The sequence below is a fragment of the Ananas comosus genome, linkage group 8 (assembly GCF_001540865.1).
Source record: "Ananas comosus cultivar F153 linkage group 8, ASM154086v1, whole genome shotgun sequence".
Taxonomy (NCBI): Eukaryota; Viridiplantae; Streptophyta; class Magnoliopsida; order Poales; family Bromeliaceae; genus Ananas; species Ananas comosus.
In genome coordinates this window covers 13706670-13731016 of record NC_033628.1, presented here as the reverse complement: position 1 = coordinate 13731016, position 24347 = coordinate 13706670, and the positions used below count along the sequence as shown (strand labels likewise).

Below are 24347 nucleotides of genomic sequence, written 5' to 3'. Positions count from 1 at the left end.
GGTGTCAGTGAGACGGAGCGAGAGTGCGAGAGAACGAGAGCGTTCCCTTCGTGCCTTTCTCTCTCACACTCTCTCTCATCCGTTCCCATTTAAAATATCGAAATCCAAGTGACGTTTTTTTGTCAGTTTCTCCACTGTCTTCATCTCCGCCACCTTCTTTGATCGGCGATCGCTCCGATGTCTCCTCCCGCGCGGCGGATCTGATCGGATCGGGAGGAGGCGATCGATCGTTCCTTCGATTCCGCGCTTCTTCATCGCGGATTTCGATTTCAATTCTCGCGATTCTTGGATCTCTCGGCGTTCCTTTTTTTCGAATCGCACGGTTCGAAGTTTTCTCGCCCGGAATTTTGGGGAATTTCGTCGATCAACTAGGATATTGATCGGTTTCAACGGGGTTTGGGGCACGAGGTTTTTGTGGAACGGGGTTTTCTTGAAGGGTTTTGGGAGTAGGAACCTTGCGATTCTTCGATCCCCACGCGCTCCCTCGTTCGGATCGAACAATTCGAAGTTTTATTGGTTGAAATTTTGGGGATATCGTCGATTGGCTAGGGTTTTGGTCGGTTTTAACGATAGTAGTAGTTTGGAGCGTGAGGTAGTGGAGAAGCGGTGTTTGGAAGGGCTTTGGGAGTAGGAGCCGCTGACTAAGAGAGATGTCGAAAGTGGTGTACGAAGGATGGATGGTTCGGTACGGGCGGAGGAAGATTGGGCGATCCTTCATCCACATGCGATATTTTGTTCTCGAGACTAGGGTTCTCGCTTATTACAAGAGGAAACCCCAGGATAACATGGTAGTTGGAGCTCGCATTGTCCCCTTTTCTGATTTAAGATTTAGAAGCTCTGAATCTTGGAGAGATTTGATTAATTGCTTTGGATCATCTATTTTGTTTTCTGGGGATGTAGGTGCCGATCAAGACCCTTCTTATTGATGGAAATTGCAGGGTTGAGGATAGAGGCCTGAAGATGCATCACGGACATGTAAGTTTTCTTTTTTTCCCCCCTCATCTATTTCTTGTAATTTTTCTTTTTACATAAAAATTGGCAATAGTTTTATTGTTGAATAGGTCATATTCATCCTCTCTTGACGACACTTTGTAGGCCCACTTAGTATGTAAAATATGTTGAACCTATTTGTGAGACGGAAATTTTACTCTTTTATTAATACTAAAAATTTCATTTGTCTTTACAGTTTTCTGGCATATTTTCTTGGAAGTGCTTAAATTAAGTTTGTCCGCCACTGGCTTGGATAGGTTAATAATCATCAGATGAGCTTATTACCCTATTGTTATTACAATATTAGCATAATCATAAAAAATATACCAACTACTTTGTGCCAGTTATCTACAAGATATTCCCATATTTTCTAGTTCATGAGCTGAAAATGACGTATTTAATGTAAGTTTTTAGGTTTATGCTGATGATTTGTTACAGTTAAAAGTTATATTGCAAGATAGAGCCATTATCGGCAGCACTATGAAGTGCTCTACCTTTTTAAAAAACTATAGTTTCTGCAGTTCATAGAGATATTACGCTAACAATTTTCAAGGCTGAAAGTCTGATATTTTCTATTATTGGGAGGCTTGAATGATCTTTTATTTTCTTCTGAAGGACCTGAAATTTCTATACATGGTGCAGATGTGAATAGTGATCCAGGGTGTAGGGGAATGTGAAAGTTTAATGGATTTGGGCTTATAAAATAAATTCTAAATACCACATGAGGATAATCTTCTTGTGATCTTAAGAACCTGCCGTTACTCTTTTCTTTCAGTCACAATTGCTACTCTTGTGACAACTCAGAGTTGACAAATGCACTTTCTTACGCAGTTATGTTCTTTCCACAGATGGTTTATGTCTTATGTGTTTACAACAAAAAAGAGAAGCATCATCGAATTACGGTGCGTACTACAGCCTTTATTTTCTTATTTTCTATTTTTCCCTTTATTTTATACTAATTGAGAAAATAGCACCCAAATTATGATTACATGCTACTTACATCTTTAACAACTTTCGCTTTATTTTGTTACTTTATGTTGTAGTGATTGGAAGGCGGAAATATTTTCTTGCTTTAGATTCTATTATTGTAAATTGCAGATTCCTAGTGGATACTCTCTTGCTTGTATGCTATTGGACATGCTTTTTAACTGTTGAGTTTACATAACCTGGTTCAGCCTCATGGATAGAGGATGAATACCGAAGCATCACTTTATCTAGAAAGCATACGTTACGCTCATATTCATGGTCTTTTGATGATCAGAAGTTTATAAACTTAGTTTTTTTCTCGGTCAGATGGCAGCATTCAACATCCAAGAGGCGTTGATATGGAAGGAAAAGATTGAGCTTGTCATCGATCAGGTTAAGCATATGCAAACTATATTTTATATTACCATGTTTGAATGAAAGTTGAGTTAATATATCTAGTCTCTCATACTGGCACACCACTCTGTCTAGTGTCATCTTTTTAAGCTAATTTGTGAACTATAATCAGCTATTTTCCAACTAAACTGGATGGTTTCAGTTTGACAACGAAGAATATCTATTGATTTACTGGTACTTTCATGCTTATTGCAGCACCAAGATCTTATGCCAGCTAATGGAAATAAGGTCTATACAGCGTTTCAGTACAAATCTGCCATAGAAAATGGAAGGAATTCCTCATCTGATCGTGAGAGCCAGTAAGTGCAGATTTTCAGAGGCGGTGATTGTTTAATGTTAAGAATGAATGCTAATTTTGCACTTGTTCATGCTTTTGGTCCATACTATCTACTTGTTGGTGCACATGGAAGTAATGATGGCCTATTTCAATTTGTATTCTTTTGTCTTAAAGAGTTTGTTGCTTACTTGCCCAGAAATATGATGATTCTGAAAACCAACCGTGATTTAACTAATACATCCTCTTGACAATTTATGATGAATGAGGCTTTGATTGCCTCTTAAAGCCTGATATATATCATTTCTTGTAATCATATATCAGTATGGCAAAGAATCTATCTCTAGTATGATGTAAACAATAAAACTATGAAGAGGCTTTTGCAACAGATTGGTGGCACATAATGTTATGACAGCCACAATTCACTTCCCCAGCAAATGGGATAAGGAGATGATCATTATTTTTTTCTTTTTCCACCACTCAAATCAATTTGTTTAAGTTGATAGAAGATTCCATGTATAACTTAACAGTAAAGGCTTTTGATATGTAGTTATTGAAGACAATGGTGCAGTTATTTGCATGGTAGTAATCCACCATATTTGAAAACATGAAAGCATGTGCTGTTGCAAAGTATCATCTAAACAAGTCTCAAACGAAGCCAAAGGAAAAAGACCAAAAAGTGCACGAACAAACAGAAAATTAGGTAATATGGAAGTTTGGCTGAAAAGTTTTCACTTAATCACCATGTGATAGTATTAAAGAAGGAAGTGTATGGTACCATGCTTCCGAAACCAATTTATATTATGTAGTGACTTCCAAAATAAGCTTTTCTCTTCCAATGTATTAAGCCTGGAACTTTGCATTGTCAGAGACTTTTTAGGAAATATGTGTGGAAAGTTTCTTCTTATTTGCTGTGTTTTTATTCTTCTTACATTATATATCTACACATCTTCTTCGGCAGGTGTAGTCCTGAGGAAGAAGCGGATAGCCAACCTGCATTACTACGGAGAACAACAATAGGAAATGGTCTGAACGAATTCACAGTAGCATTACTATTGGAGTTCACATTGTTCAGTGGCATATCTTGCTAAGATGATTATCTTTTTCACTTGCAGGTCCTCCTGAGTCATTGTATGACTGGACCCGCGAGACTGATTCTGCATTGTCAAATCAGGCCAGCGCTGATCAAGTTTTCTCTAGAAAACATTGGCGTCTAGTCAGGTGCCAGAATGGCAAGAATCTCCTCTACCTGTTGCTGGCAAATCTGTTTTCTTTCATCAAATCTATGGGTTATTGAATTCTGAATGTACCATTAGCATCAAATAACTAGAGCTTAAATTCATACTTTGGTTCGATTGATGATCCTCTATGCACTTAAATTACAGGACTACGCATTTTTGAAGAGCTCCTAGAAGTAGATTACCTTGTAAGTTGTGAAATCCTATACCATCTTGTTTGCAAATGGTTATATCTTAAACTTTGCATGATTTATATAATTACCCTTTGTTAAACTTGTGTTGTCTATAGCCAAGGAGCTGTAGTAGAGCAATGAAGGCTGTTGGTGTGGTAGAGGCTTCATGTGAAGCAATTTTTGAACTCGTGATGAGCATGGATGGAACACGTTTTGAGTAGGTTGCAAGTGGTTGAAATCCATTTGTCTTCCTTGACAAAACAGATTCTTTTAATTGTATCTCTTTGTCATTGTAGGTGGGATTGCAGCTTCCAGTATGGTAGTTTAGTCGAGGAGGTTGATGGGCACACTGCTATACTATATCATAGACTACAGCTGGATTGGTGTACAATGTAATGCCCTTTCCGGCTAGAACAATGGATCAGATTCAAAGAATTGTAGCTAGATATTTCTCTTTTCTTCTGGGAAAAATAGTCATCATGATTCCTTAGAACATTCCATTAGTTTTAGCCGTTGGTTACATAGTACTAACATTCTTTAGAAAGACTTACATTCTTTTATTACTTTAGTTACTCGTCTGCTCTCGCTGAGTCCTGCAAGATTCATCTGCTCTCCTACTTTGGAATGGCTCTATTAGCAATTGTCAAGTCAGAGCAGCTCGAAATGCCCAAAATGGGAGATGCTAACTACTGCTAAAACTAATAAAGAACGGCGAAAGCCTATCTTGTTGAAATAGTTTTATTAATGTAGAAGTTCCTATGATTTTGCAGGTTTGTGTGGCCTCGCGATCTTTGCTATGTGCGTTATTGGCGACGTAATGATGATGGAAGCTATGGTATGTATTTCAGTTTTTCTTTATTTTTGTCTCCACCCTTATCTAATAACTGTGGTATCATGTTATCATTGGCAGTTGTACTATTTCAGTCGAGGGAGCATCCAAACTGTGGCCCCCAGCCAGGATTTGTGAGAGCCCATATTGAGAGTACTTTTCAATAATTACTCTGAGGCTTTATCATGGAGCATTTATGGTTCCTGTTTTTGAAAAGATAATTGAAAGTGTGATCATCATTCTTCACTCGGGTAACAGATCTTGTTTTGCAGGTGGAGGATTTAACATTTCTCCCCTAAAATCTCGACATGGGAGACCTCGAACACAAGTTCAACATCTTATGCAAATTGATCTAAAGGGATGGGGCGTCGGATATTTACCATCTTTCCAGCAACATTGTTTGCTTCATATGCTGAATAGTGTTGCTGGTACTGCTCTTCTCAATCATGTATTGATTGAAATTATTGTTTTTCAAGCAGTTACTGCAATAATGTAAACAATATCTGTTTACTGCACTAATGTAAACAATATCTGTTTTACCAGTGTGGTTTTGTTTTGTTTAGGCTATCTGCTTAATATGTTTCTGAGAATAGCCTCTTAATTTGTTAGTAAAGCAATAGGTTTACATAAGTTGTGTACTATACATTTAATATCTCAGATGCAGGTTGATATATTTTTATAATAATGTATCATTTGAAAATTAAATGAATTTAGAAAATTCGCCCATCATTCTGATATAATTGTGGTTGATGTTTAATTTTATTTTATATTTTTCATATCTTTGAATTGCTTTGTTTTATTAGCTAGTAATTTAGTCTACCTAGTTCTACCTCGGACAAATTTCTAGATAATTAGGGTGTCAGCACTTTGATGATGCAAAAGATTTTAATCATGTCCAGTGTTTTGCAAATCTATTAGTATATTTACAGTTCATTTGGTGTATCACATATTGGGACGGTGAAGTATATTTATTGTGGAAAAGTCAAACCTAGTCTGTCAAAATGAGCTCACTCTCCTTTGGAGAGGTAAGTTTTGTTTCAAGGTGGGTTAGGATTACAACAGGATAAGTTTGCTCTCTCCCGTGCTGCTCCCTGTATATGGTTTCAGTCCATAACTGGAGGCTCTGATTATACCTTTTCTCCGCCATCTTCACCGTTTTCATTCCTGTACTTTATTGGGTTTTGTCTTGTTCTATTCATGAACAATGAGAAGGGATGTCTGTGATAGAGATTGCGGAGATTTTAGGATTTCTAACATAGAAATTGAGAGGCTTTTTAATTCTAATCACATGGAAAAAGAAAGTTTGGGAAGAGACCGGATCTAGTGAAGACAAATGAACAGAGAGAATTATCAATTGTAAGGGCCAGAGTTGATACATGAATTGAGTGTTGCTTGCATAGCTCTATAAAAGACTAAGACCTATTATGGACTTCGCAGTTTATTTTATAGTTCATGAGATCACAAATTTGTCTATATAATTAATTCTTTGATCAAAATCATCTGGAAAGTCCCTTTCATTGGGCAAAATATTTGCTTTTTATGGTTGGGTGATTTTCAAGATTTTTCTTACCTTTTGTACTTATCATTGACAGGGCTGCGTGAATGGTTTTCTCAAAGGGATGAAACCCACATACTACCAAGGATCCCAGTGATGGTCAATATGACTACAAGTTCGATTTCTTCAAAGAAGGAAAGAAAAGGACAAGAATATTCTGCTCAGCCGGGTCCTTCACTAGATCAAGTGCATGCTGCTAGTAGACACTCCACATTGATAGAAGAAGATTCTGATGAGGATGAAGATTATCAATTATCGTATCAAGAGGTCTGTAGATATCTTCTAGTTTTGCTTACATGGTTCATCCTTGCTTTTATGAATTTTAACATTGCAGCATGTGCAGGCGTACCCAGTTAAACGTGTGACCGATGTTAAACCGACAAGTATGATATTGTTTTTTCTTTTTCTGTTATGAAATAATTGTCAGCTAAACTGAACTGATAACTGATTTTCTCAATCTAAATTAATTTAAGGTTTGGATGAGGAGCCTTCAGATCAACTTGATTTATCTGGTTTTTCTGGCAACCTACGCCGCGATGAACGTGAGAAAAGTCGTAATTGCTGGACAATATCTGATGCAAATAACTTCAGAGTCAGAAGTAAAAATTTTACATATGACAAAACCAAGGTCCCCTAACTTCCCTTTGATAAACCTAGCTTATTGTATTCTGAAGCTTTGAGGGAAACAAATAGTAGTTTTTGGTCTCTTCTGCTCATCAGTGTTTACTGCAGATTCCTGCAGGAAAGCATCTTATGGAGCTTGTAGCTGTTGATTGGCTTAAGGATGTGAAGCGAATGGATCATGTAGCAAGGAGAAAAGGTTGCGCTGTCCAAGTATGTCATATCTATGACTTCATTATTGTTTTTATGTTCAATGCCTTATTTTATCTCTTCTTTTGGACAATGATTTTGAGTTTTTTTAATCATTTTTCTACCTGTATTTATTTTCTCAAGCTAGTTTGATTATTACGTTGCTTTAACATTTGTTCCATGATACAGCTGAAATTACTGAATTTACGTTGGTTTGAAGAACTTAATGATTTTGGTCTGGTAATGTAGGTTGCCTCTGAGAGGGGACTATTTTCGTTGGCTATAAATGTGCAAGTAAGTTCTACTTGAACATCCTGTGACAATTCTCTTTGATGTGAATTAGCATAGTATGGCTTGTAATAAGCAAGCGATTGAACAATTCTATATGCCATCTTGTGTTTGGTGCTTACTAGTCATGTCTCTTACAATGGTGCCACTAATGGATGGTGATCTTTTCCTTCATGCCTTTAACCGAGTTTTCACAAGAGTTCACAGAAAAAGCCAAGCTGAAAACATATGAAATTAAAAGAACCTATGAAAAGTGGATGCGACTTCATTTGTTAGTTATTATGTTTTTTTTGCTTTAAACATTTGCATCTCAACCATTGAGGTCTTTTTGAATGCTTGATTTAACATACTTTTTTTTTGAAGTTTTGTTAGGCAGGATATATTGTAGCGCATATCTGATTTTTTATCTTGCATCTTGTTCATTAGTATTGTAGCACATTCTAAGGAATGCTATCTTCCGTGCTATGTGATATTTCCAAAACTTGGGAGAAGAACAATGCTGTTGAAAATGTTGGGAATGATGGAACCCAACCAATTAGGTACTCGGTAAATATATATTTGAGAGAATGCTCTTCACCAGCAGAAGTTTATAAATGCAAGTTTGCAACTGATAGAAATGGTTGGAGTCTATAGTTGTCAATGGGTTGGGTCTCGCAGTATGGGCTTGGGGCTGATCTTAGCGTGAGTTCTAAATTTTGAAGCTGAAACAGGCTGGGGCTGAAATAATTGTCCTTATTGCCTTTTCTTTTCCTTTTGCTTTGATCCTTCAGAGAACATCAGTGCTGGCCAGCTTTTCTGTTTCAGGTTGGCTGGGTCCTGGACTTGAAAAGGGTCCGAGCCTTTTTTTTTTTTTTTTTTTTTTTTTTTTTTTCAGGGTGGGCTAGTGAGGTCGTGCTAGTCAGGGCAGTTGGGTTGTTCTGCTCTGACTCACCTTTGAAACCCTGATTAAAATGATTTTTTATGTTAATTTTATTTGCATTGGGTTAGTTGTTATTGTAATCACATTCTATATTTCTTGGGTTCATTGTTGTTGTGACCATCAACGACATTATAATTAATTTATGAAGTAGTTGGCATAATTCTCTGTTATGTCTTGTAAAATCAGAGTACAATAGTATCATCTCCTCGCTTTTGGCATAGTAGCCAGCACCTAATATACTAGTGTAATCTTCCCATGAGATATGGCCTTTCCCAAATCCAATCGTCTCTGAAGTGGAATAGATGGACATACTTTACCTAATTCAGTTTTATTTTTCCTTATCATATTTTCTCGTGCTTGTTGCTGACATTGTTTTTTTTTTTTCCATGTTTACGTGATACAGGTTGCTTACTTTTCAATGATATGTGCATAATTTGTTATTTTGAGTCCTAATGAGAGAATAGTAACAAGTTGATTTTGCAGGTTCCAGGCTCAACTAATTATAGCATGGTCTTTTATTTTGTTACAAAAGAACTGGTACCTGGATCATTATTGCAGCGCTTTGTGGATGGGGATGATGAATTCCGCAATAGTAGGTTCAAGCTTATCCCATCTGTCCCAAAGGTACTCACCTCCTCCTGTAATCTCTAAACTGCTTTTTTTATCACTTGGCAGGCTGAGTTTAACCATAAAACCAAGCACGCAATTTAAAGCTTTTCTCTGATGCCTTTTCTTTTTATTATTTTTATTTTATTTTATTTTATTTGTTAGGAGAGGCTTCGATGGACCTGTAACATGGTTTTCACATGAGTAGGCTCACTATATATTTTATTTGTTTCCTAACACTGGCAGACCTATGCAGGGATCCTGGATTGTTCGCCAGAGTGTTGGAAGCACCCCTTGTTTATTAGGGAAAGCAGTTGATTGTACATACATTCGTGGACCTAATTACTTGGAAGTAAGAACAATCTCTGACATCTGTATTAGGTTCAACAAGTGTATACTTTTGTCTAGACATTGAAAAAATAAATTTGACTCATCGTAGCCGTTATCGTGTTATATGGCCTTTTGACTAATGCAGATAGACATCGACATTGGCTCTTCTACTGTGGCTAATGGAGTATTGGGGCTCGTGTTTGGTGTGATTACGACACTAGTAGTTGACATGGCATTTCTTGTACAGGTACTCGGTTTTACTCTTGGGCCTATGATTCTATTCTTGTGCTGCTTGCAATTATTTTCCTTGCCAGCAGTCATATTGTTCGGGAATCCTCTCAATTCATGTTAGTGAAGAGAAGTTGGTGAAGAAATGGTCCCTATCTTCACAACTTTTTTAGGTAAATTAGAATTGTAGGTTGCACCAACACTCGAATAGAGGGAGCACATGAAAACTTTTGAGATTGCTCTCTTCCATTGACTACTGCTGAACATTTCCTATGTGAAAGCTTACTGATTGATCAGTTCGACAAAGAAAGTTTCCTGAATTTAGATTTATTGTTGAATCTGAATCTACTTTGAAATCTAGCTCAAGATTCTTTGCTTGCATCTTGTTTAGTAGTCTAGCATAAGGAGAAAAATCTCATTTATGAGTTTGCTAGTTGCCTTTGCTCACACAATTTATGTGGGGGGTGAATAATTTTCATCTAGTTATGTTGAGTTATCAATAATCTCATTATATTATACATCGCCTGATAGATATTTGAAACCAAATATCTACTGTTAGCTGCCATTAGATGGCCCTTTCGGACGATTCTCACCTTAGTGAGATCAAATTTTGATTTGCCTGTTTAATGCGAACAATTCCTTTATAATAATATGCCGCTCCCAGTATTATGCTCTGTTCGTTTGTCATTTTCACTTAGGTTTAGTTTAAGAAACTCTTGTTTAAAGATTATTTCTTTTTGGGCAGAAAAGGGTCTCTTTTTCTGATGATCAATTTTCAATGGATAGCTCCCACTTTAAGAGTTTACATTAAGAACACTATCATGTTCGCAGGCAAACACCTACGATGAACTTCCGGAGAGGCTTATCGGTGCTGTTCGTGTATCACACATTGAGCTGTCTTCTGCTGTAGTTCCGGTGCTCGAGGATAACCCTTCGACTGAGTGAATGACCTCTGAGTTAAATGAAGAGACGAAAAATTAGTTCTATTTTATTTAGAATCCTTTCTCCCCTAACATCGACCATGAATGGGCGCACGCACTTAGTGTGTTCATGCAGATATATTGCTGATACGTGCTCGAGAGGCTTAAGGATATTTTATCGTGCGGATTTGCATTCAGAGCTTTTCAATTTGTACACTCAAGGAAGGTAGAGGGAAGCAGGGGGAGGGTAATTTAGTTAGAAATAATTTGTTTTAGCCGTTAGAGTGAGTTACATTATATGCTGTATCCAGTTAGTCTCTCCTGATATTCCCTCTCTCACCTTCTATTCCCAGCTGCGTGTTGGCCATGTATTGGAATTGTTATTGTTCTGTGGGAGGATAGTTTGCCCCATTTTATACAATAGAGATGTAATTTAGAAATTCTGGACGTCCCTTCCATATTATTCTTTAAAAGGGTAGTGGATTTGGCATCTTGTCAAAGAGAGTAAATGTAAAGCAAGAATTATCGCGTTAGCGGCATGGTGTGTGCGTGGCTCGTCCGGCATGGGTGTCATATGCTTATTGGCACAGCTGCTGGCCTGTACCAACCTGCAAGGCTGCACGAGAACTGCTGCTGTGTAGTACGGTTTGTTTGAAACGCTACAGCCAACATTGTCAGTTTTTTTAAACATTTGGCGTGAATTCCTTGCAGGCCCTGGTTGATCTTGCCTGTAGTGGACGGTGGGATCGCCCCACCATATACGTAGAAAATTCTGTGCGTGGGGCTGCTGAAGTATGTTCCCTTTCTACACTCTTTAGGCACTAACTTCTGACTTTTAATGCCCTCAATTTCAACGCTCCATTCAGACAATAACGTTAGTCTTATTTGAAAACAGAAAGAGATAAAGCCCATCTAGAAGATGATTATTAAATAATATGTTTGTCCTCTCACTAACTGTGCCCTTGCTTACCAAGGTCCATACGATGATGGTCTGCGTTTTTTGCTACCGGCTCCTCTTTTCAGCATTATAGTGTTACTGTGTTACATTGTTAAGTATTACTAATTGCTCCTTGGTCCTCGTTCAACATGCGGGTGGTGACGAAACATTTAGTTAACCCAAAGTTAAGCGAGGAATATGCGTCGAGTACCAAATTTTGTACATGCTAATATCATTTTTTAGCCTGGGTTGGCTCAAATAAGGTCGAAGCACGAGCTTAATCGAACTGACTCTGCCTTTCCTAAACAAATGGCCAATTGATAAAAGTGCTTCCAACCAAATCAAAAGAAAAAAGAAGAAGAAGAAGAAGAAAGTAAAGAGTGTTTTGGCTTTTGGTGATACAAAAAGAACATTTTGAGTGAGTTGTAAGCCGTGGGATAAAATTTGATTGACATGCTATAGGGCACTGTATGTGTAGTAATCAGTACCTAGATTGGATGATAATGACGGTAAAAAGGCTGTGCGTTCTCTCTATGATGCCTTACTTAACATTGTTGTGGGGCTGACACTTAGCACCGACATTTCACAACAAATGAAAGTTCGGCCTCAACTACCGAATACATGGAAGTTCAATTTCTGTCGGCGTGATAATATGTATCTTCGTAATCAGTTCTATACGCAGCAGTAGAAAAATAATAAATGTTCTATTAACACTAGCCAAATACTGTGAATTGCGGTTCCTACATTTTTAAATTTGAATTAGGGACGCTTGAGGGTGGCCATAGCAACCCTTGTAGTTGATGCATATTTATTTATTTATTTTAAGTGGTCACCTTTACGGGCTTTTCCTGATTAGAAAAAACAGGTCTAGGTGGCCTGGATGGTTTGCTATCAACCAAACTGTGGAGGAAAAATTCTAGAATGCAACGGGTATATTAGTGACGTGGCGTAACAAACCAATCAAATTAATCCTTTTAAGAATATATGTCCCATCATGATTGTAAAAAAATATTTTTATTGTACTTTCGTTTGAAAAGAAGAAATATGATTGGCATGTTATTGATGACGTGGTGCAAGTGTGACAGCGTAGAATTCCTCACTGTGGAGGGCCCAAGGAGAATGAGAATCCATTCGTCGGGACATGATTAAGACTAATTACCTGCTAAATGTCCCCATATTGCTGGTTTAGCAATACGTCAATAAACTGAGAGACATAATAACTTTACCAACTAATTGATTGTCGGATCATCAGTAAATTAATTAATCAGAATTAGAAGCTGGGCATATTTATATATATATATATATATATATATATATATATATATATATTATTGTTTATTTGTTATACATGGAAAAATGAACTTTGAATAACTTACAAATCGGAACCTCGAACACCGATGTTAAGTCCTTTATTACTGCAGTATTTTTTATTTTTTATTTTTTCAACCGTAAAATAAAATAATGAATAAATAATGAATGAGATACTCGCGGAAGAGAAGAATATATAGTACGTGCTCAACGCGTCGTTCGCGTAGGCAAGGCTCAAGGGACGAGGGGCTGGTCGGACTAAAGAGTCCCCAGCTCAAACCTTCTACCTCTTTTATAATAAAATCAATTAGTAAATAATAAATCATAGAACTCTAAAAAAGAAATAATAAATACCCAAATAATAGTAGAGAGAAACCACCCAAACACCCAACCACCCACTTCGATCCATCTCTCTCCTCTTTTTTCCTTCTATTTATTTACGCACCATCCATTTAATGAGTTACATATAACACTTACTCAAAAAAAAAAAGATAAAAAGATAAAAAAGAACTTCCCATTCTCGGAAGCTGCGATTGGAAGAAGCGGAAAAAGAAGAAGGGAGAGAAGAGGAAGAAGCCTCGAGATCTTCCACCCTTTCCATCTCTCGCGCAGTTACAGCCGAAGAGAGAGAAAGAAAGAGAGAGAGGAGAGAGAGAGAGAGAAAAATTAAAAAGAAAAAGAAAAAAAAAACAGAAAAGGAAGAAGCCTCTGGACTCCCCCTTTTTCTGTGTCATCATATCACAATCATTTGGGTCTCGTAATCCCATCCCATCCCATCGTCTCTCTCCCCCCTCCTCATCATCGCCCTCATCATCGCTAATAAGCAAAAGGTACGTCCATCTCCCACCAATTTAAATTAATTTAATTCTAGAGTGGATTTCTTTTTCATTTTCATTTTTTATTTAAAAAGATAGTTGCTGCTTCTTAGATCTCGTTCATATATACTTAGATCCTTTCTTTTACCTATCAATTCCTTCTCTTTTTTTTTTTTCAAAAAATCTTTCGAATCATAAAACAGATCAAAATACTCAACGTCTCCGATCTGAAGTTTTAACTGAAGTATCTATTTGGATTCCTTCTTTTTTTAAAAAAAAAAAAAGAAAATAGTGAACAGTGTTCTTTATTTTTTTTCCCATTTATTTTTCTTTTTATTTATGAATTAAAATATTTAAAGGTACGGCGGAAACGTGTGGAGGAAGACGAACCAGCACGAGAGCGAGAGAGAGAGAGAGAGAGAGAGAGAGAGAGAGAGGGCGTAGGAAAGTCAACGGCGGTGTGGTGGTGGAGCGGTAATTAGAAAAAAATCAGAGGGCAATTAGGGAAGGGGCGGAGGGAGGGGCACTGGTCACGTGCTCGCGATGGGGTCGTTCAAGGGTCACGTGCTCCCGGGGAGCCTGTTCCTGGCGGTGGGGCTGTGGCAAGTGTGGGCGGCGGTGGGCCGGTACGTGACGGATCCGGGTTCGTTTCGGGTTCGGGCCTGGCGCCCGGTGGGCTGGTTCGGGGGCCGGGCCCGGTGCCTGGAACTGTACGTTGTGGCCGGGGGAGCGTTCCTCGACATGTGCGTGGAGCTGCTCTACTCCACCCACCTCCACATCTTCGTCGGGCCGGAGCGGGTCCTCAACCCGGCCCATATGAACGACTTCGAGCACGGGGGGATGCTCCTCATGTTCTTCCTCTTCGGGGCCGTCGCTCTCCTATCCGAGAAAACCAGGTCAGTGATCTCTTCTTTTTTCTTTTTTCTTTTTGGGATAAAAGAAAAATGCATGAAGGTCCCTCAACTGTAGGACGTTTTGCAGTAGATATCCCCTAATGAAAGTTGTTTTTGTTTTTTTAATCCTAAATGAAGGACAAATCCTCAAAGTTTGTTTGTTTTAATGTAAGTTATTTCTTATCCTCAAAGTTTATTATCTGGCAAAAAATGGGAGATTTTGGTAACAAATTTTGGCCAATAGCTGATAGAGTCATTAATTTTATTTTTAGAAGGAAGAAAGAGAAACAAAGGTTGGGGTCTATTTTTAAAATTACATGTAAATTGAGGGTCGTATCCATTTTTACCATTTTTAAAATTTTATTTTTAGAAGAGAAACACATGGAAAACCAGCTCGGGAGCTGATTTGTCGGTTAGAACGTCGCCTTTTTAGACCTTTGAAACTTCGACATGCGACTTTTGAATGGAAAGTTCACCTGCGGCTGCCAAGTATGCCGTAGAAAAGAGAAATCGATGCTTTGTTTCTAAGAAAATGCCACGTGGCTTGATGCTGTGCATGCTGGGGCCCTTCTTTCGTATTAGATTAGATTAGATTAGATTAGATTAGGTCCTCTTTGGGGCCCATTTGCAGCTTCAGCAAAGTAAGCTTATGCCGAGCCTATTTTGGCTATGCTAGAAAAAGAATTAGACGTCCCAGGCCTGTTTGATCCAGAGATTCTTCATAATTACTGTTAGCATAGAGTTATCTGGTTTCTTTTCACGAAATTCCCTTTAAGAGATTTCGCTCTTGGAGCTTGTTAAGTTAACTTGATTTTGACTTCGTGATCTTGGCTATTGTAGAAATTTTTAGTTGTTCAGTACATGGACCACCATTTCTCAGGTATTATGGCTTGTAGCTGATTGGTCATAGTTCCGGGTGTGTATTCTAGTTAGAAAGTTTGATCGTAGTTCATGGGTTGAACCTCGGCTACTCTATTGTCCGGAATTCGGGCTCGATCTAGATTTTCCATCCATTACATCGCTTGATTTGAGCAATACAATTGTGACGATGAAATGATAACTGGATCAGTTAGTCTCATTGGCATGTGATGACATGATAATTTAATCGAAACTTTCACGTTAGGAAAATTAATGAAATTCAAAAAGATAAACTAATCAAAAGAAAACATGAAGTTTGATACTAATTGCAGCAAATGACTTGGGTGAAATTTAGTGCCTCAGGTTCCTACCTTTGCCGGAGGGTACGCTGTGCTTGATCGCCGCCGCCGCATTCAGCGCAGAGTTTCTGCTCTTTTACTTTCACTCGACGACGCACAAAGGCCTTGAGGGCTACTATCACCTCCTCCTCGTCATACTCATCGGCTTCTGCATCGTCACCGCCGTCGCTGGCGCCCTCTTCCCCACCATCTTCGCCCTCGACCTCGCGTGCGGCATCCTTGTCACTCTTCAGGGCCTCTGGTTCTACCAGACGGCCTTCACCCTCTACGGGCCCATGATGCCGCGCGGCTGCCACCTCGATGACGGAAGCATTGCGTGCCACTCGCACGAGAGCCAAGTGCGCGGTGAGCTCCTCGCCAATTTCCAGCTCTTCTCGCTTGTGTTCCTTGTCTTTGTTTTCGTGCTCGGGTCGTATGCGATCGCAGCGGCACGTTATGGGCACCCCGACCTGAGGAGATTGCACGCTGAGGAGGCCGCAGCTCAGTGCGGCAGCGAGGATAGAGGGAATGGGTTCATGCAGATGGGGCTTCCAGCGGACGTTGCTGCGTAGTTTTCTTCCCTCATTGTAACAACATTTTTTTTTTCTTTTTTCTTCTTTTTTTTTTTGGGTCTCTTGTGTAGATGAGACTTCAGAGATTTTTTTTTTTGGGGGGGGGGGGGGGGGGGGTTTCTATCTTGGATGTATTTTGAGAATGTGATCAGATTGTCTGTTCATTGTGTTTACAGAGTTCAGACTTCAGAGGCGGATGAGAAAGATAGTCTTGTGAAGCTTTTGTCTGTTGTCCATTACATTTACCATTTTTGGGCACATTATATGTTTAAAAGTTTAAACAACTATTATCGCTTATTGGAGGCATGAGTAATTGGAAAATATTTTCAGATTTATTTTTACAGCTACTTAAAAGAAGCATTTTCCTCTTTTTGTGAGAACTATAACCTTTATCATGATTATATATTTGTGATACTCCGGTATTGCAGAAAATGTGACCAAATGAATCATCTGGACATCCTTGATCTAAATTTAATTAGTTTTTTTTTTTTTTCAATATTACTTAGATCGTTTGATTAATAAACAGAGTTTATAGAAAGGAGACCAAGCAATCATTTTAGACTAGAATATAAACCATCCTTGAGATGGAATAGTAAACAATGCCAAACGACCGCTGGCTACTAGTAATATTTACTTGTTTCACATTTACGGTTAAGTTTATTTTTAAATAAAATAAACGAAGCGTATAGCGTATTACTTATCTCTCAAAAAAAAAAAAAAAAATACTTATTTCTCAGGCAAATCAAGTGCAGGGCACATAAGCTATACTATAAATTAAGTAGGCTCAAAATTGCGAATTTATAGTAACGGAGTTAAAATGTTAGGCATATTACGATAACAGGAAGCGAAAACGTAACTAAAACTTGGTACGTAGCGACACAACAGTAACAAACCATACCGAGTAAAACAACCTCATAAGTACTGGTTACAACGAACAAGAAGATCTCATCGTCGCATTCCATCGCCGACGTACCCTCCCGAGCCCCACCTCTCTCCCGAGTCGAACACCTACGAGAGTATTTCCCTCCTCATCGCACTCTAGAGAAACCCCATTCCATACACCAACCTCTCCTCTCTCCGCGGCGGATACCGATCCGGATCTCCGCCCCCACCCCCCGTAACCTGGCCGGAATCTTCGGATCCGCCGCCGCCTCCTCCTCCCTCATCCGGCGATGGATCGCCGGAGCTCGTTCCCCAGAGGTTTCGTCCTCCATTTGGATCGATTCATCTCTTTTACTCCCTCTTCTCGCTCCCGATCTCTTAGATCGGTCAATGTCGTGTAGATCGCGAGCCACATTGGCGAATCTGAGAGAGGTGTGTAGCGTAGTGGAGATCTTTGTGCCATGGCGACGAGGAACCGGACTCCGTTGTATCGGAAGTATCGGGACGCCCTCCGGAGCGTTCGGGTGCCGTCGGCATCGTCTTCTTCGCGTCGGGGGCCTTCTACGTCGGCTTCGGGCGGTGGTGCGGCGGTGGAGATGGTGAGCACCTCGCTTCTCCATCCGAATCGGTCGTATACTCCTCTCAGCACGGAAGATCCTGGTAATTCGAGGTGCGGATGGCTCTCTCTACGTTTCTCCTGTTCACGATGATGTTGTTTTGCTCGTATTAGTTGTTAAACTGGAAATTCTTGAGACAGAGATCCACTGGAGGATTTTGGGTTTTTTCCTTTTTTTTTTTTCCGGTCCAAGAAAGCAAATACTTACCTCAATAAGAAGCTGAGAAAATTGAGCTTTACTTTGCCAACTAATTACTATGATTGAATATAAAATTGGCAGGTTACTATAATTAGATATAAAAGTGGCTGGCCAGTCTCATATGTACTGAGTCTAATTTTAGTTTTGATATGGTTAATACTCGTAATTGCAATTCTGAGACATTTTGGAGTTAGTGTTATATTCTGCCTGCTAGATTGTTGTATAGACAATTTTGGGTCCTCAACGTTGGCTTTGTCTTTCGCATACTCAATTTGGGATGTTTGCAGTAGTTTGGGTACCATAGTGCGAACAAATATGCAGGGAGAACATGATATTTGCAGTAGTTTGACTGTGAAACTGTTTGATTGTTTTGTTCCTGCCTGCGGTGTAATGTGTGGTCTCTTTGTTTCAGTAAAGGTCCGCTTACCATTGGTCTACCTCCAGCTTGGGTAGATGTATCGGAAGAAATATCTGTAAATATACAAAATGCACGAAAAAAATTGGTAGAGTTAGTAAAGGTTCATGAAAAGGCTTTAATGCCTTCTTTTGGAGATGGAAAAAAGGAGCAACGTGCAATCGAGATGCTTACTCGGGAAATAACAGATCTACTAAAGAAGTCTGAGAAAAGATTAATGAAGCTCTCTTCCACTGTGTCATGTGAAGATTCAAATGTTCGGAAAAATGTTCAGGTATTAATGTAATGTGATAGTAAATTTAATATACATTGCCATGTAACTAGAGTGTGTCTCGATTTCTGCAGACCGAAAATCCTATTTAAAAATTAGAAGGTACATTGTCATCCTGTGCAAGCAGAATCAAGCAGCATCAAACGCAATAAAATAGTTATCTTTTCATCGAGATGAGTCAGCAAGCAGAAGCAAACGCAAAGAGCGCTTCTGCTTTAAGCAATCTTTTGTTTCTTTGGGTATAATTGTATTTTGTTAGTCTTCAGCATGACAGAGGAACATTTTCTCCTGCAGCGTTCACTTGCAACTGATCTTCAAAACCTGTCAATGGAGTTCCGTAAGAAGCAGTCTACTTATTTAAAACGGCTGCAGCAGCAAAAAGAGGTACTGTGAATTTCGATTAGTCAAAATCATGATCTCATCTTGCTTTCTTCTGGTTCTCTATCTGTCATCATACTTTCAGGGCCAGGATGGTGTAGACTTGGAGATAAAGATAAATGGAGCTCGATCTACTTCTGAAGACGATGACTTTGCTGATGGGGTATGGTCTTGTTAACTATTGTTTTAAAAGGTCAATTTGAGTTGCTTAGCTTAGGTTTATTCCATCATCTATGTTAGTTGCTTGGAAACAACCTATGTAGAGGATAGAACTAGAAGGAAGCAGGTTTCCTGTTCTACCCCACATATTTACCTTTTGCTTAGCAAATTGGTAGCTCCGACACAAACCACCCAGACACCCCCACACCACCAACCACATAAGCAGCTCTTTAATTTGACCAAGTCGCCAGACTTGGTGAGCTCTTTTTTTCTATCCCCTGGCAGTCTACTACAGTTGATTCAGTAGATTTGATGTCGATCATCAATGTCACCAAGTCTGACATTCTACTACTGATGATTCGGTAGATTGGGTCGGCATTAAATTGACAGATAGATTCTACGTAGGGCAACTGTGACTGAGGTTGCACATTATGCCTGAGTTTAGTTTCATTGTTGTCATGCATTCGATGCATAATTCTATTCAAATACATAATCTCACATGGACAGATAGCCATGTTGGTGATTTTAATGCGGCTAGCGCACATTTAGATTTGTTGCCCAGACATTCTTAGCTTTAACTTGTGGTCAATATTTTTCAATGTTGGAAGCCATACTACATTTTGTTTACTACATGCATCTGCTCTTCTTTTGGCACAAGCAATGTTTACCCATTACTGATATGAAGTACCTATCTGTAAATCTAATTTGTGTTTGTCCAGCTATTTCATTCTCTGTAGCTCCTTTGTCCATTTTTCAGGGTTTTGATGATCATCAGTTGTCTCAATTGAAAAAAAGTGAGGTGTTTACAAAAGAAAGAGAGAAAGAGATCACACAGGTAAATATTATACAATCCCCAGTCTATCAGCCAATTTATGTGTCTGCCATTTAGAGCTATTCTAACTTAAGCACGTATGTTGTGCATATAGATTGTCGAATCGGTGAATGAGCTTGCTCAGATTATGAAGGATCTATCTGTCCTTGTAATAGACCAGGTATCAATTACATTTAATTTGAGTGAAATAAGCTGTTTGTTCCTAAAGCATTGGCATGGTATTCTTAAGAACTTCTTTACCAGGGAACTATCATCGATCGGATAGATTATAATATACAGAATGTTGCTGCCACGGTCGAAGAGGGGTATAAGCAGTTACAGAAGGTTTCCCACTCTAAATTGTTTTCTTTAGATGTCTCTTATCATTTGTTGAAGTTTATCTATTTATTTCTAAGGCCCATGTCCTTTTCCCTGTTCTCCGGTTTATCAAACAGGCGGAGAGGACACAGAAGAAAGGAGGGATGGTTACGTGTGCTACGGTACTAGTCATAATGTGTTTTGTCATGCTGGTCCTGCTAATCCTCAAGGAGATATTATTTTGATTCACTCCAAAAGTAATGGAAATCGCTATTAAGAGTCATGCATCTGATCATTCTTTCCAGGCAAACTTATACAGTAGGATTTATTTAAATACCATTTTTCTCCCCTTATTTAGTGAATCCCTTTTGTAACCATTCATGTACAAGGAAAGATTTTGGCTCTTCAAGATGTTTTGCGTGCGTGTTATGTATTCTTTGCACGTGTATCGATTGGGTTCACCAATTTTGTATCTTTTCATTAATATTTTTTGCTCTTTTCAACGGTCGTTTTATATGTGCTTTGATCCGGATTTCTCTCCTTTGTCACCCTTCAGCCTTTCTTTCGTGAAGTTTTGTTACATATAGTAAACAAACTTTGGTGCTTGATGGAGGTTCTATATGAGTAATCAGTTGCCATCAACAGTGGCATGAATATTTTTTTGTACGTGTGGATTATTATGCATTAATTTAATGATGAATGAATCCTTATGGAACAGTTTTGGGTTCTGGTTAAGTTCTACGTATGTTGTTAGCGTGATAGGGCCCCGAGTAGGAAAAAAAGCCACGGCAGGGTGCAACTTTTCGAGTATGTTAGCCTGAATATTCACAAAACCCTCCGCACGAAGAAGGAAAAAAAAAAAAAAAAAGGGAAGAAAAAGAAGAGGAGTTTATTTGTTCTGATAATCTCACAAAAGAAATGTTAAAATCATCTCACGAGGAAAAACAGAAAGATAGAATATATTCAGCACAGCAACATAAGAACGAAAGAGATTGGACTTTAAGGAGCAATTAATTTCTCTATGCGGACTCTCTAACATATACGCATAAAAAATGCCGTGACAGATGAAACAAAAATTTAACCTAACGACTAACGAGCGAGGACATCTACAAGTTTGAAATTCAAATGCTGATAATCTCACCATGATCCCGCCACTATAAAAAACGAGGCGCGCAATCGAATCATTCACCGATCACACTTCCTCTTCCTCTTCCTCTCCTTCTCCTTCTCCTTTCTCTTCAATCGCCATGAAGAAGAGAGCCGCGGCATCAACCGCATCGAGGGCGAAATCGAGGGCGAAACCCTTCCTGTCCCCTCTCCCCACCCCTTCCACCCCCACCCCCAACCGCTCCTCCAAACCCTACGCCCCCTCCTCCTTCGACCTCACCTTCCTCGCCTCGGCCTCCTCCAACAAGAAGGTGACGTCCAGCAAAACCCTAACTCCCGGCTCCCTCCCCTCCACTCCGCCCAAAACTCTCGCCTCCATCGCCGATCTCAGGAGCCTCGCTGCATCCCGCTTGGATTCCGTGAAGCGGGAGCTCGATCTGTGCCACTCAGCGATCACCAAGGAGTTCGACGCGTCCCACAACAGAATCTCCAAGCGATGCAAGGTGATCTCGCTTCTCTCTGCTCTCTAATTCACGCGATTTGGCTTGGCTGCGATTGTGATGTTATGGATCTATATAAGACTCGGATCAGAAATTATGTTCGTGAGCCATCTCGAATTCTCAGTTATATTTGTGCTTTTCTTGTTAATTTTGCTACGGGACGTGCTTTTGTGAAGTGATTGTGATGGAATCTTGTTTAATCTATGTTTGATGCATTTAGATCAAGTTTGTCTAAAATTATCTGCAGCTTAACTTCTAAGGGGGGATTAGCTCGAGGAATTGGATACATTGTGCTCTGTCTAATGATAGATGCATATGACCTCACTTTTGAAGTCTCTGATCTCCTCTAACTTAATATCCTCCATTATGTGGGTGCTCTGACATTATATTACGGGTACGCCTATTGATTCATCACCTAGCTGCATGAGGAATTGTGATTGGTCTATATAAATGAAGATGAATGATATATCTCTCTCTATTAAACTGTAACGGATCCAGCATGATCTCAGTAAGTTCCCACTTGCAGTACAATTTTAGTAGGAGATTTGTTCTCATTTATCTGGCTTATCTGAGATAGGAAGATTATAGAAGAACATACATACTCTACCTGAATGACAACAAACTTGTTAATACTTTCATTACTAGTTTTTTTGGATTTTTGGACCATACTTCTTCATGCTTTCTATGATCGCTTTGTAAGATCTATTTTCTGCTGCAGATCCAAACACAGGCTTGTTTGCAGCTTACCGAGGAAGTTGACAAGGAGTACAAAAAGTTGTCCGATAGGATCAAGGAAAATTCAGAACTCATAAAGGTGAGGGGCTTCCCTCAGTGATTCTTCCTTTTGTTTTCATTTTAATCTCATGTTTTCTTTCTTTTCAGGCCTCGTATGTGGAGTTTATGGCAGAAGCACAGTCAACTGCATCTCGTGGTATAGGACATGAACTCAGAAACTTCGTTCCCTTATTTGTGCTTGGCAATTTTTTTTTTTCATCAAGTAGCACGGTAACCAGATAATGAAATTATGAAGCATTTTGAGTTACGATGGTATTACAGTCCTGAAAAAAATGCTTTCCTAAGTAACAGTACTTTAGAGTTTATTTGGACTATTGGATTATTTGGCTGCTTAGTGGACTATAATATCTGCAGTTCAGAAGGAACCTTTGAACTGTACCTTTCGTTTTAGTTAAAGATCAGAGCAAGAACTACTAAGTGATTGTGATGATCTCTGTATGAACTTGGATTTTTTTTCTTTTTGAACTTCTAAGGAGATTTAAAAGACAGGAAACTTAACCCTGATTTCTACTGATTCATTACTATACTCCAACCGAAAAAGGAACAAGACTGCCTTTTGTTATTTAGTAATGTGTTCTTCACATTATTTTGACTTCCTTATTTCTAATTTGAGCAATTAGTGTGCAAGGCGTCCATTTCTGAGCTTTCACAGTCCATGGAGAAAGCAATTGATAGCTTGAGAACCCGTTATAACATCCCTGCAACTCCAGTTTAGCCGGGCAATTTAAGGCAAGTACCTTCATGCTTGTTTCAAGAATAATGAGGCATTTTGCTATTTCTATCTTTTAAATTCGCTGCACACATGTTTGGCGTTTGCAATAGAGGCATTTCCTGTTCATTGTCCATGTTCTCTTCTTTAAATATTATTGTGCCGGTGTGCTAGAAATATATTTTAGATGGTTATTTGTTATTAAAAACATTTTATCTAGTTTTCTGGTTGGGAATCGTAATGAGGAAACCTACCACTAGTTAGATATGCTTAGCTTAAAACAATTGCAAGGTAGCACGATCCTTTGCAACTTTCGTTGAGGTATATATGGCAAAGATCATATTTGGGGAAAATTAAGTAAGCAGTTGTGTGATATTTTTGTTTTTCAACAATCTTAAATTCCTAGTGTATAATTTTAAAGAAGTTGATAGTTCATTCCCCACTGATAAAGGCACATAGAAGTTCCGTGGACTCCTTGTCACCATATATGGCATTTCAAACTTGCACGGCATCATATTTTTTGCGACAATAATATTGGCTGATTAAGCGTTTTCTTTTGTTTTGTATTGTTTTGTTATTTTTAGCTTCAGGGACCAGCTATTGGATTCTCTCCATCTACGTAATGAACTTGAGCCCGTTGCTTCAAAACTATTTTCTTTAGCTTTAATTTTTGCTGAATACATAGTTGCCAGAAGTAACCCATAAAGAGTTTGCTCTCAGCTTGGGCTGGATAGAGCATGAATAATAGCATTTGCAAAAGTGATGTATTCTTTTTTTGGCTTGTTGTCGTCAATACCATCAACTAGTTGTCGTCACTATGCTGGCTGATTTGTGAACGTACGATGCAGTCATATATGAGCTAGCCTTAACACGTTGCATATGGGACCAGACGGGAGGATGCCGCTGTAATTGTCACCAAGTCAAAG

At 38.9% G+C, this 24347-nt stretch overlaps 4 protein-coding genes across 5 annotated transcripts; all 4 read left to right on the top strand.

Annotated features, from left to right (window-relative positions):
* Positions 26-11040, top strand: LOC109714038 (protein ENHANCED DISEASE RESISTANCE 2-like). Its single transcript, XM_020238437.1, has 22 exons — positions 26-788; positions 901-975; positions 1839-1892; positions 2284-2349; positions 2566-2669; positions 3606-3670; positions 3760-3876; positions 4030-4070; positions 4172-4272; positions 4352-4447; positions 4826-4890; positions 4966-5037; positions 5157-5312; positions 6477-6706; positions 6783-6822; positions 6913-7067; positions 7172-7273; positions 7499-7543; positions 8940-9080; positions 9319-9414; positions 9538-9639; positions 10452-11040. The coding sequence occupies exons 1-22, from the start codon at positions 651-653 to the stop codon at positions 10563-10565; spliced, it is 2175 nt and encodes a 724-aa protein (XP_020094026.1). The 5' UTR covers positions 26-650; the 3' UTR covers positions 10566-11040.
* LOC109714344 (transmembrane protein 45B) lies at positions 13071-16582 on the top strand. Its single transcript, XM_020238928.1, has 3 exons — positions 13071-13615; positions 13960-14496; positions 15715-16582. The coding sequence occupies exons 2-3, from the start codon at positions 14144-14146 to the stop codon at positions 16259-16261; spliced, it is 900 nt and encodes a 299-aa protein (XP_020094517.1). The 5' UTR covers positions 13071-13615; positions 13960-14143; the 3' UTR covers positions 16262-16582.
* LOC109713584 (syntaxin-43-like) lies at positions 17158-20964 on the top strand. Of its 2 annotated transcripts, XM_020237707.1 has the most exons (9): positions 17158-17461; positions 17545-17813; positions 18371-18647; positions 18939-19028; positions 19108-19185; positions 19939-20016; positions 20108-20173; positions 20257-20337; positions 20448-20964. In XM_020237707.1, exons 2-9 carry the CDS (start codon positions 17605-17607, stop codon positions 20553-20555), a joined length of 987 nt encoding a protein of 328 aa, XP_020093296.1. In that variant the 5' UTR covers positions 17158-17461; positions 17545-17604; the 3' UTR covers positions 20556-20964. The 2 variants fall into 2 exon arrangements, with proteins under 2 accessions (XP_020093296.1, XP_020093295.1); XM_020237706.1 differs by having other exon boundaries at positions 17158-17813.
* Positions 21414-24197, top strand: LOC109713928. Its single transcript, XM_020238236.1, has 5 exons — positions 21414-21920; positions 22636-22731; positions 22800-22848; positions 23333-23441; positions 24006-24197. Exons 1-4 carry the CDS (start codon positions 21558-21560, stop codon positions 23425-23427), a joined length of 603 nt encoding a protein of 200 aa, XP_020093825.1. The 5' UTR covers positions 21414-21557; the 3' UTR covers positions 23428-23441; positions 24006-24197.

Coding starts and splice junctions, on each gene's coding strand:
- LOC109714344 (XM_020238928.1), top strand. CDS start 14,144: ATGGGGTCGTTCAAGGGTCACGTGCTCCCGGGGAGCCTGTTCCTGGCG. Junction 14,497..15,714: donor CTCCTATCCGAGAAAACCAG/GTCAGTGATCTC, acceptor TTAGTGCCTCAG/GTTCCTACCTTTGCCGGAGG.
- LOC109713584 (XM_020237707.1), top strand. CDS start 17,605: ATGGCGACGAGGAACCGGACTCCGTTGTATCGGAAGTATCGGGACGCC. Junction 17,814..18,370: donor GAAGATCCTGGTAATTCGAG/GTGCGGATGGCT, acceptor TCTTTGTTTCAG/TAAAGGTCCGCTTACCATTG. Junction 20,338..20,447: donor GGTATAAGCAGTTACAGAAG/GTTTCCCACTCT, acceptor TTTATCAAACAG/GCGGAGAGGACACAGAAGAA.
- LOC109714038 (XM_020238437.1), top strand. CDS start 651: ATGTCGAAAGTGGTGTACGAAGGATGGATGGTTCGGTACGGGCGGAGG. Junction 4,891..4,965: donor TAATGATGATGGAAGCTATG/GTATGTATTTCA, acceptor TATCATTGGCAG/TTGTACTATTTCAGTCGAGG. Junction 6,707..6,782: donor ATCAATTATCGTATCAAGAG/GTCTGTAGATAT, acceptor CAGCATGTGCAG/GCGTACCCAGTTAAACGTGT.
- LOC109713928 (XM_020238236.1), top strand. CDS start 21,558: ATGAAGAAGAGAGCCGCGGCATCAACCGCATCGAGGGCGAAATCGAGG. Junction 21,921..22,635: donor GAATCTCCAAGCGATGCAAG/GTGATCTCGCTT, acceptor TTTCTGCTGCAG/ATCCAAACACAGGCTTGTTT. Junction 22,849..23,332: donor ACAGTCAACTGCATCTCGTG/GTATAGGACATG, acceptor TTGAGCAATTAG/TGTGCAAGGCGTCCATTTCT.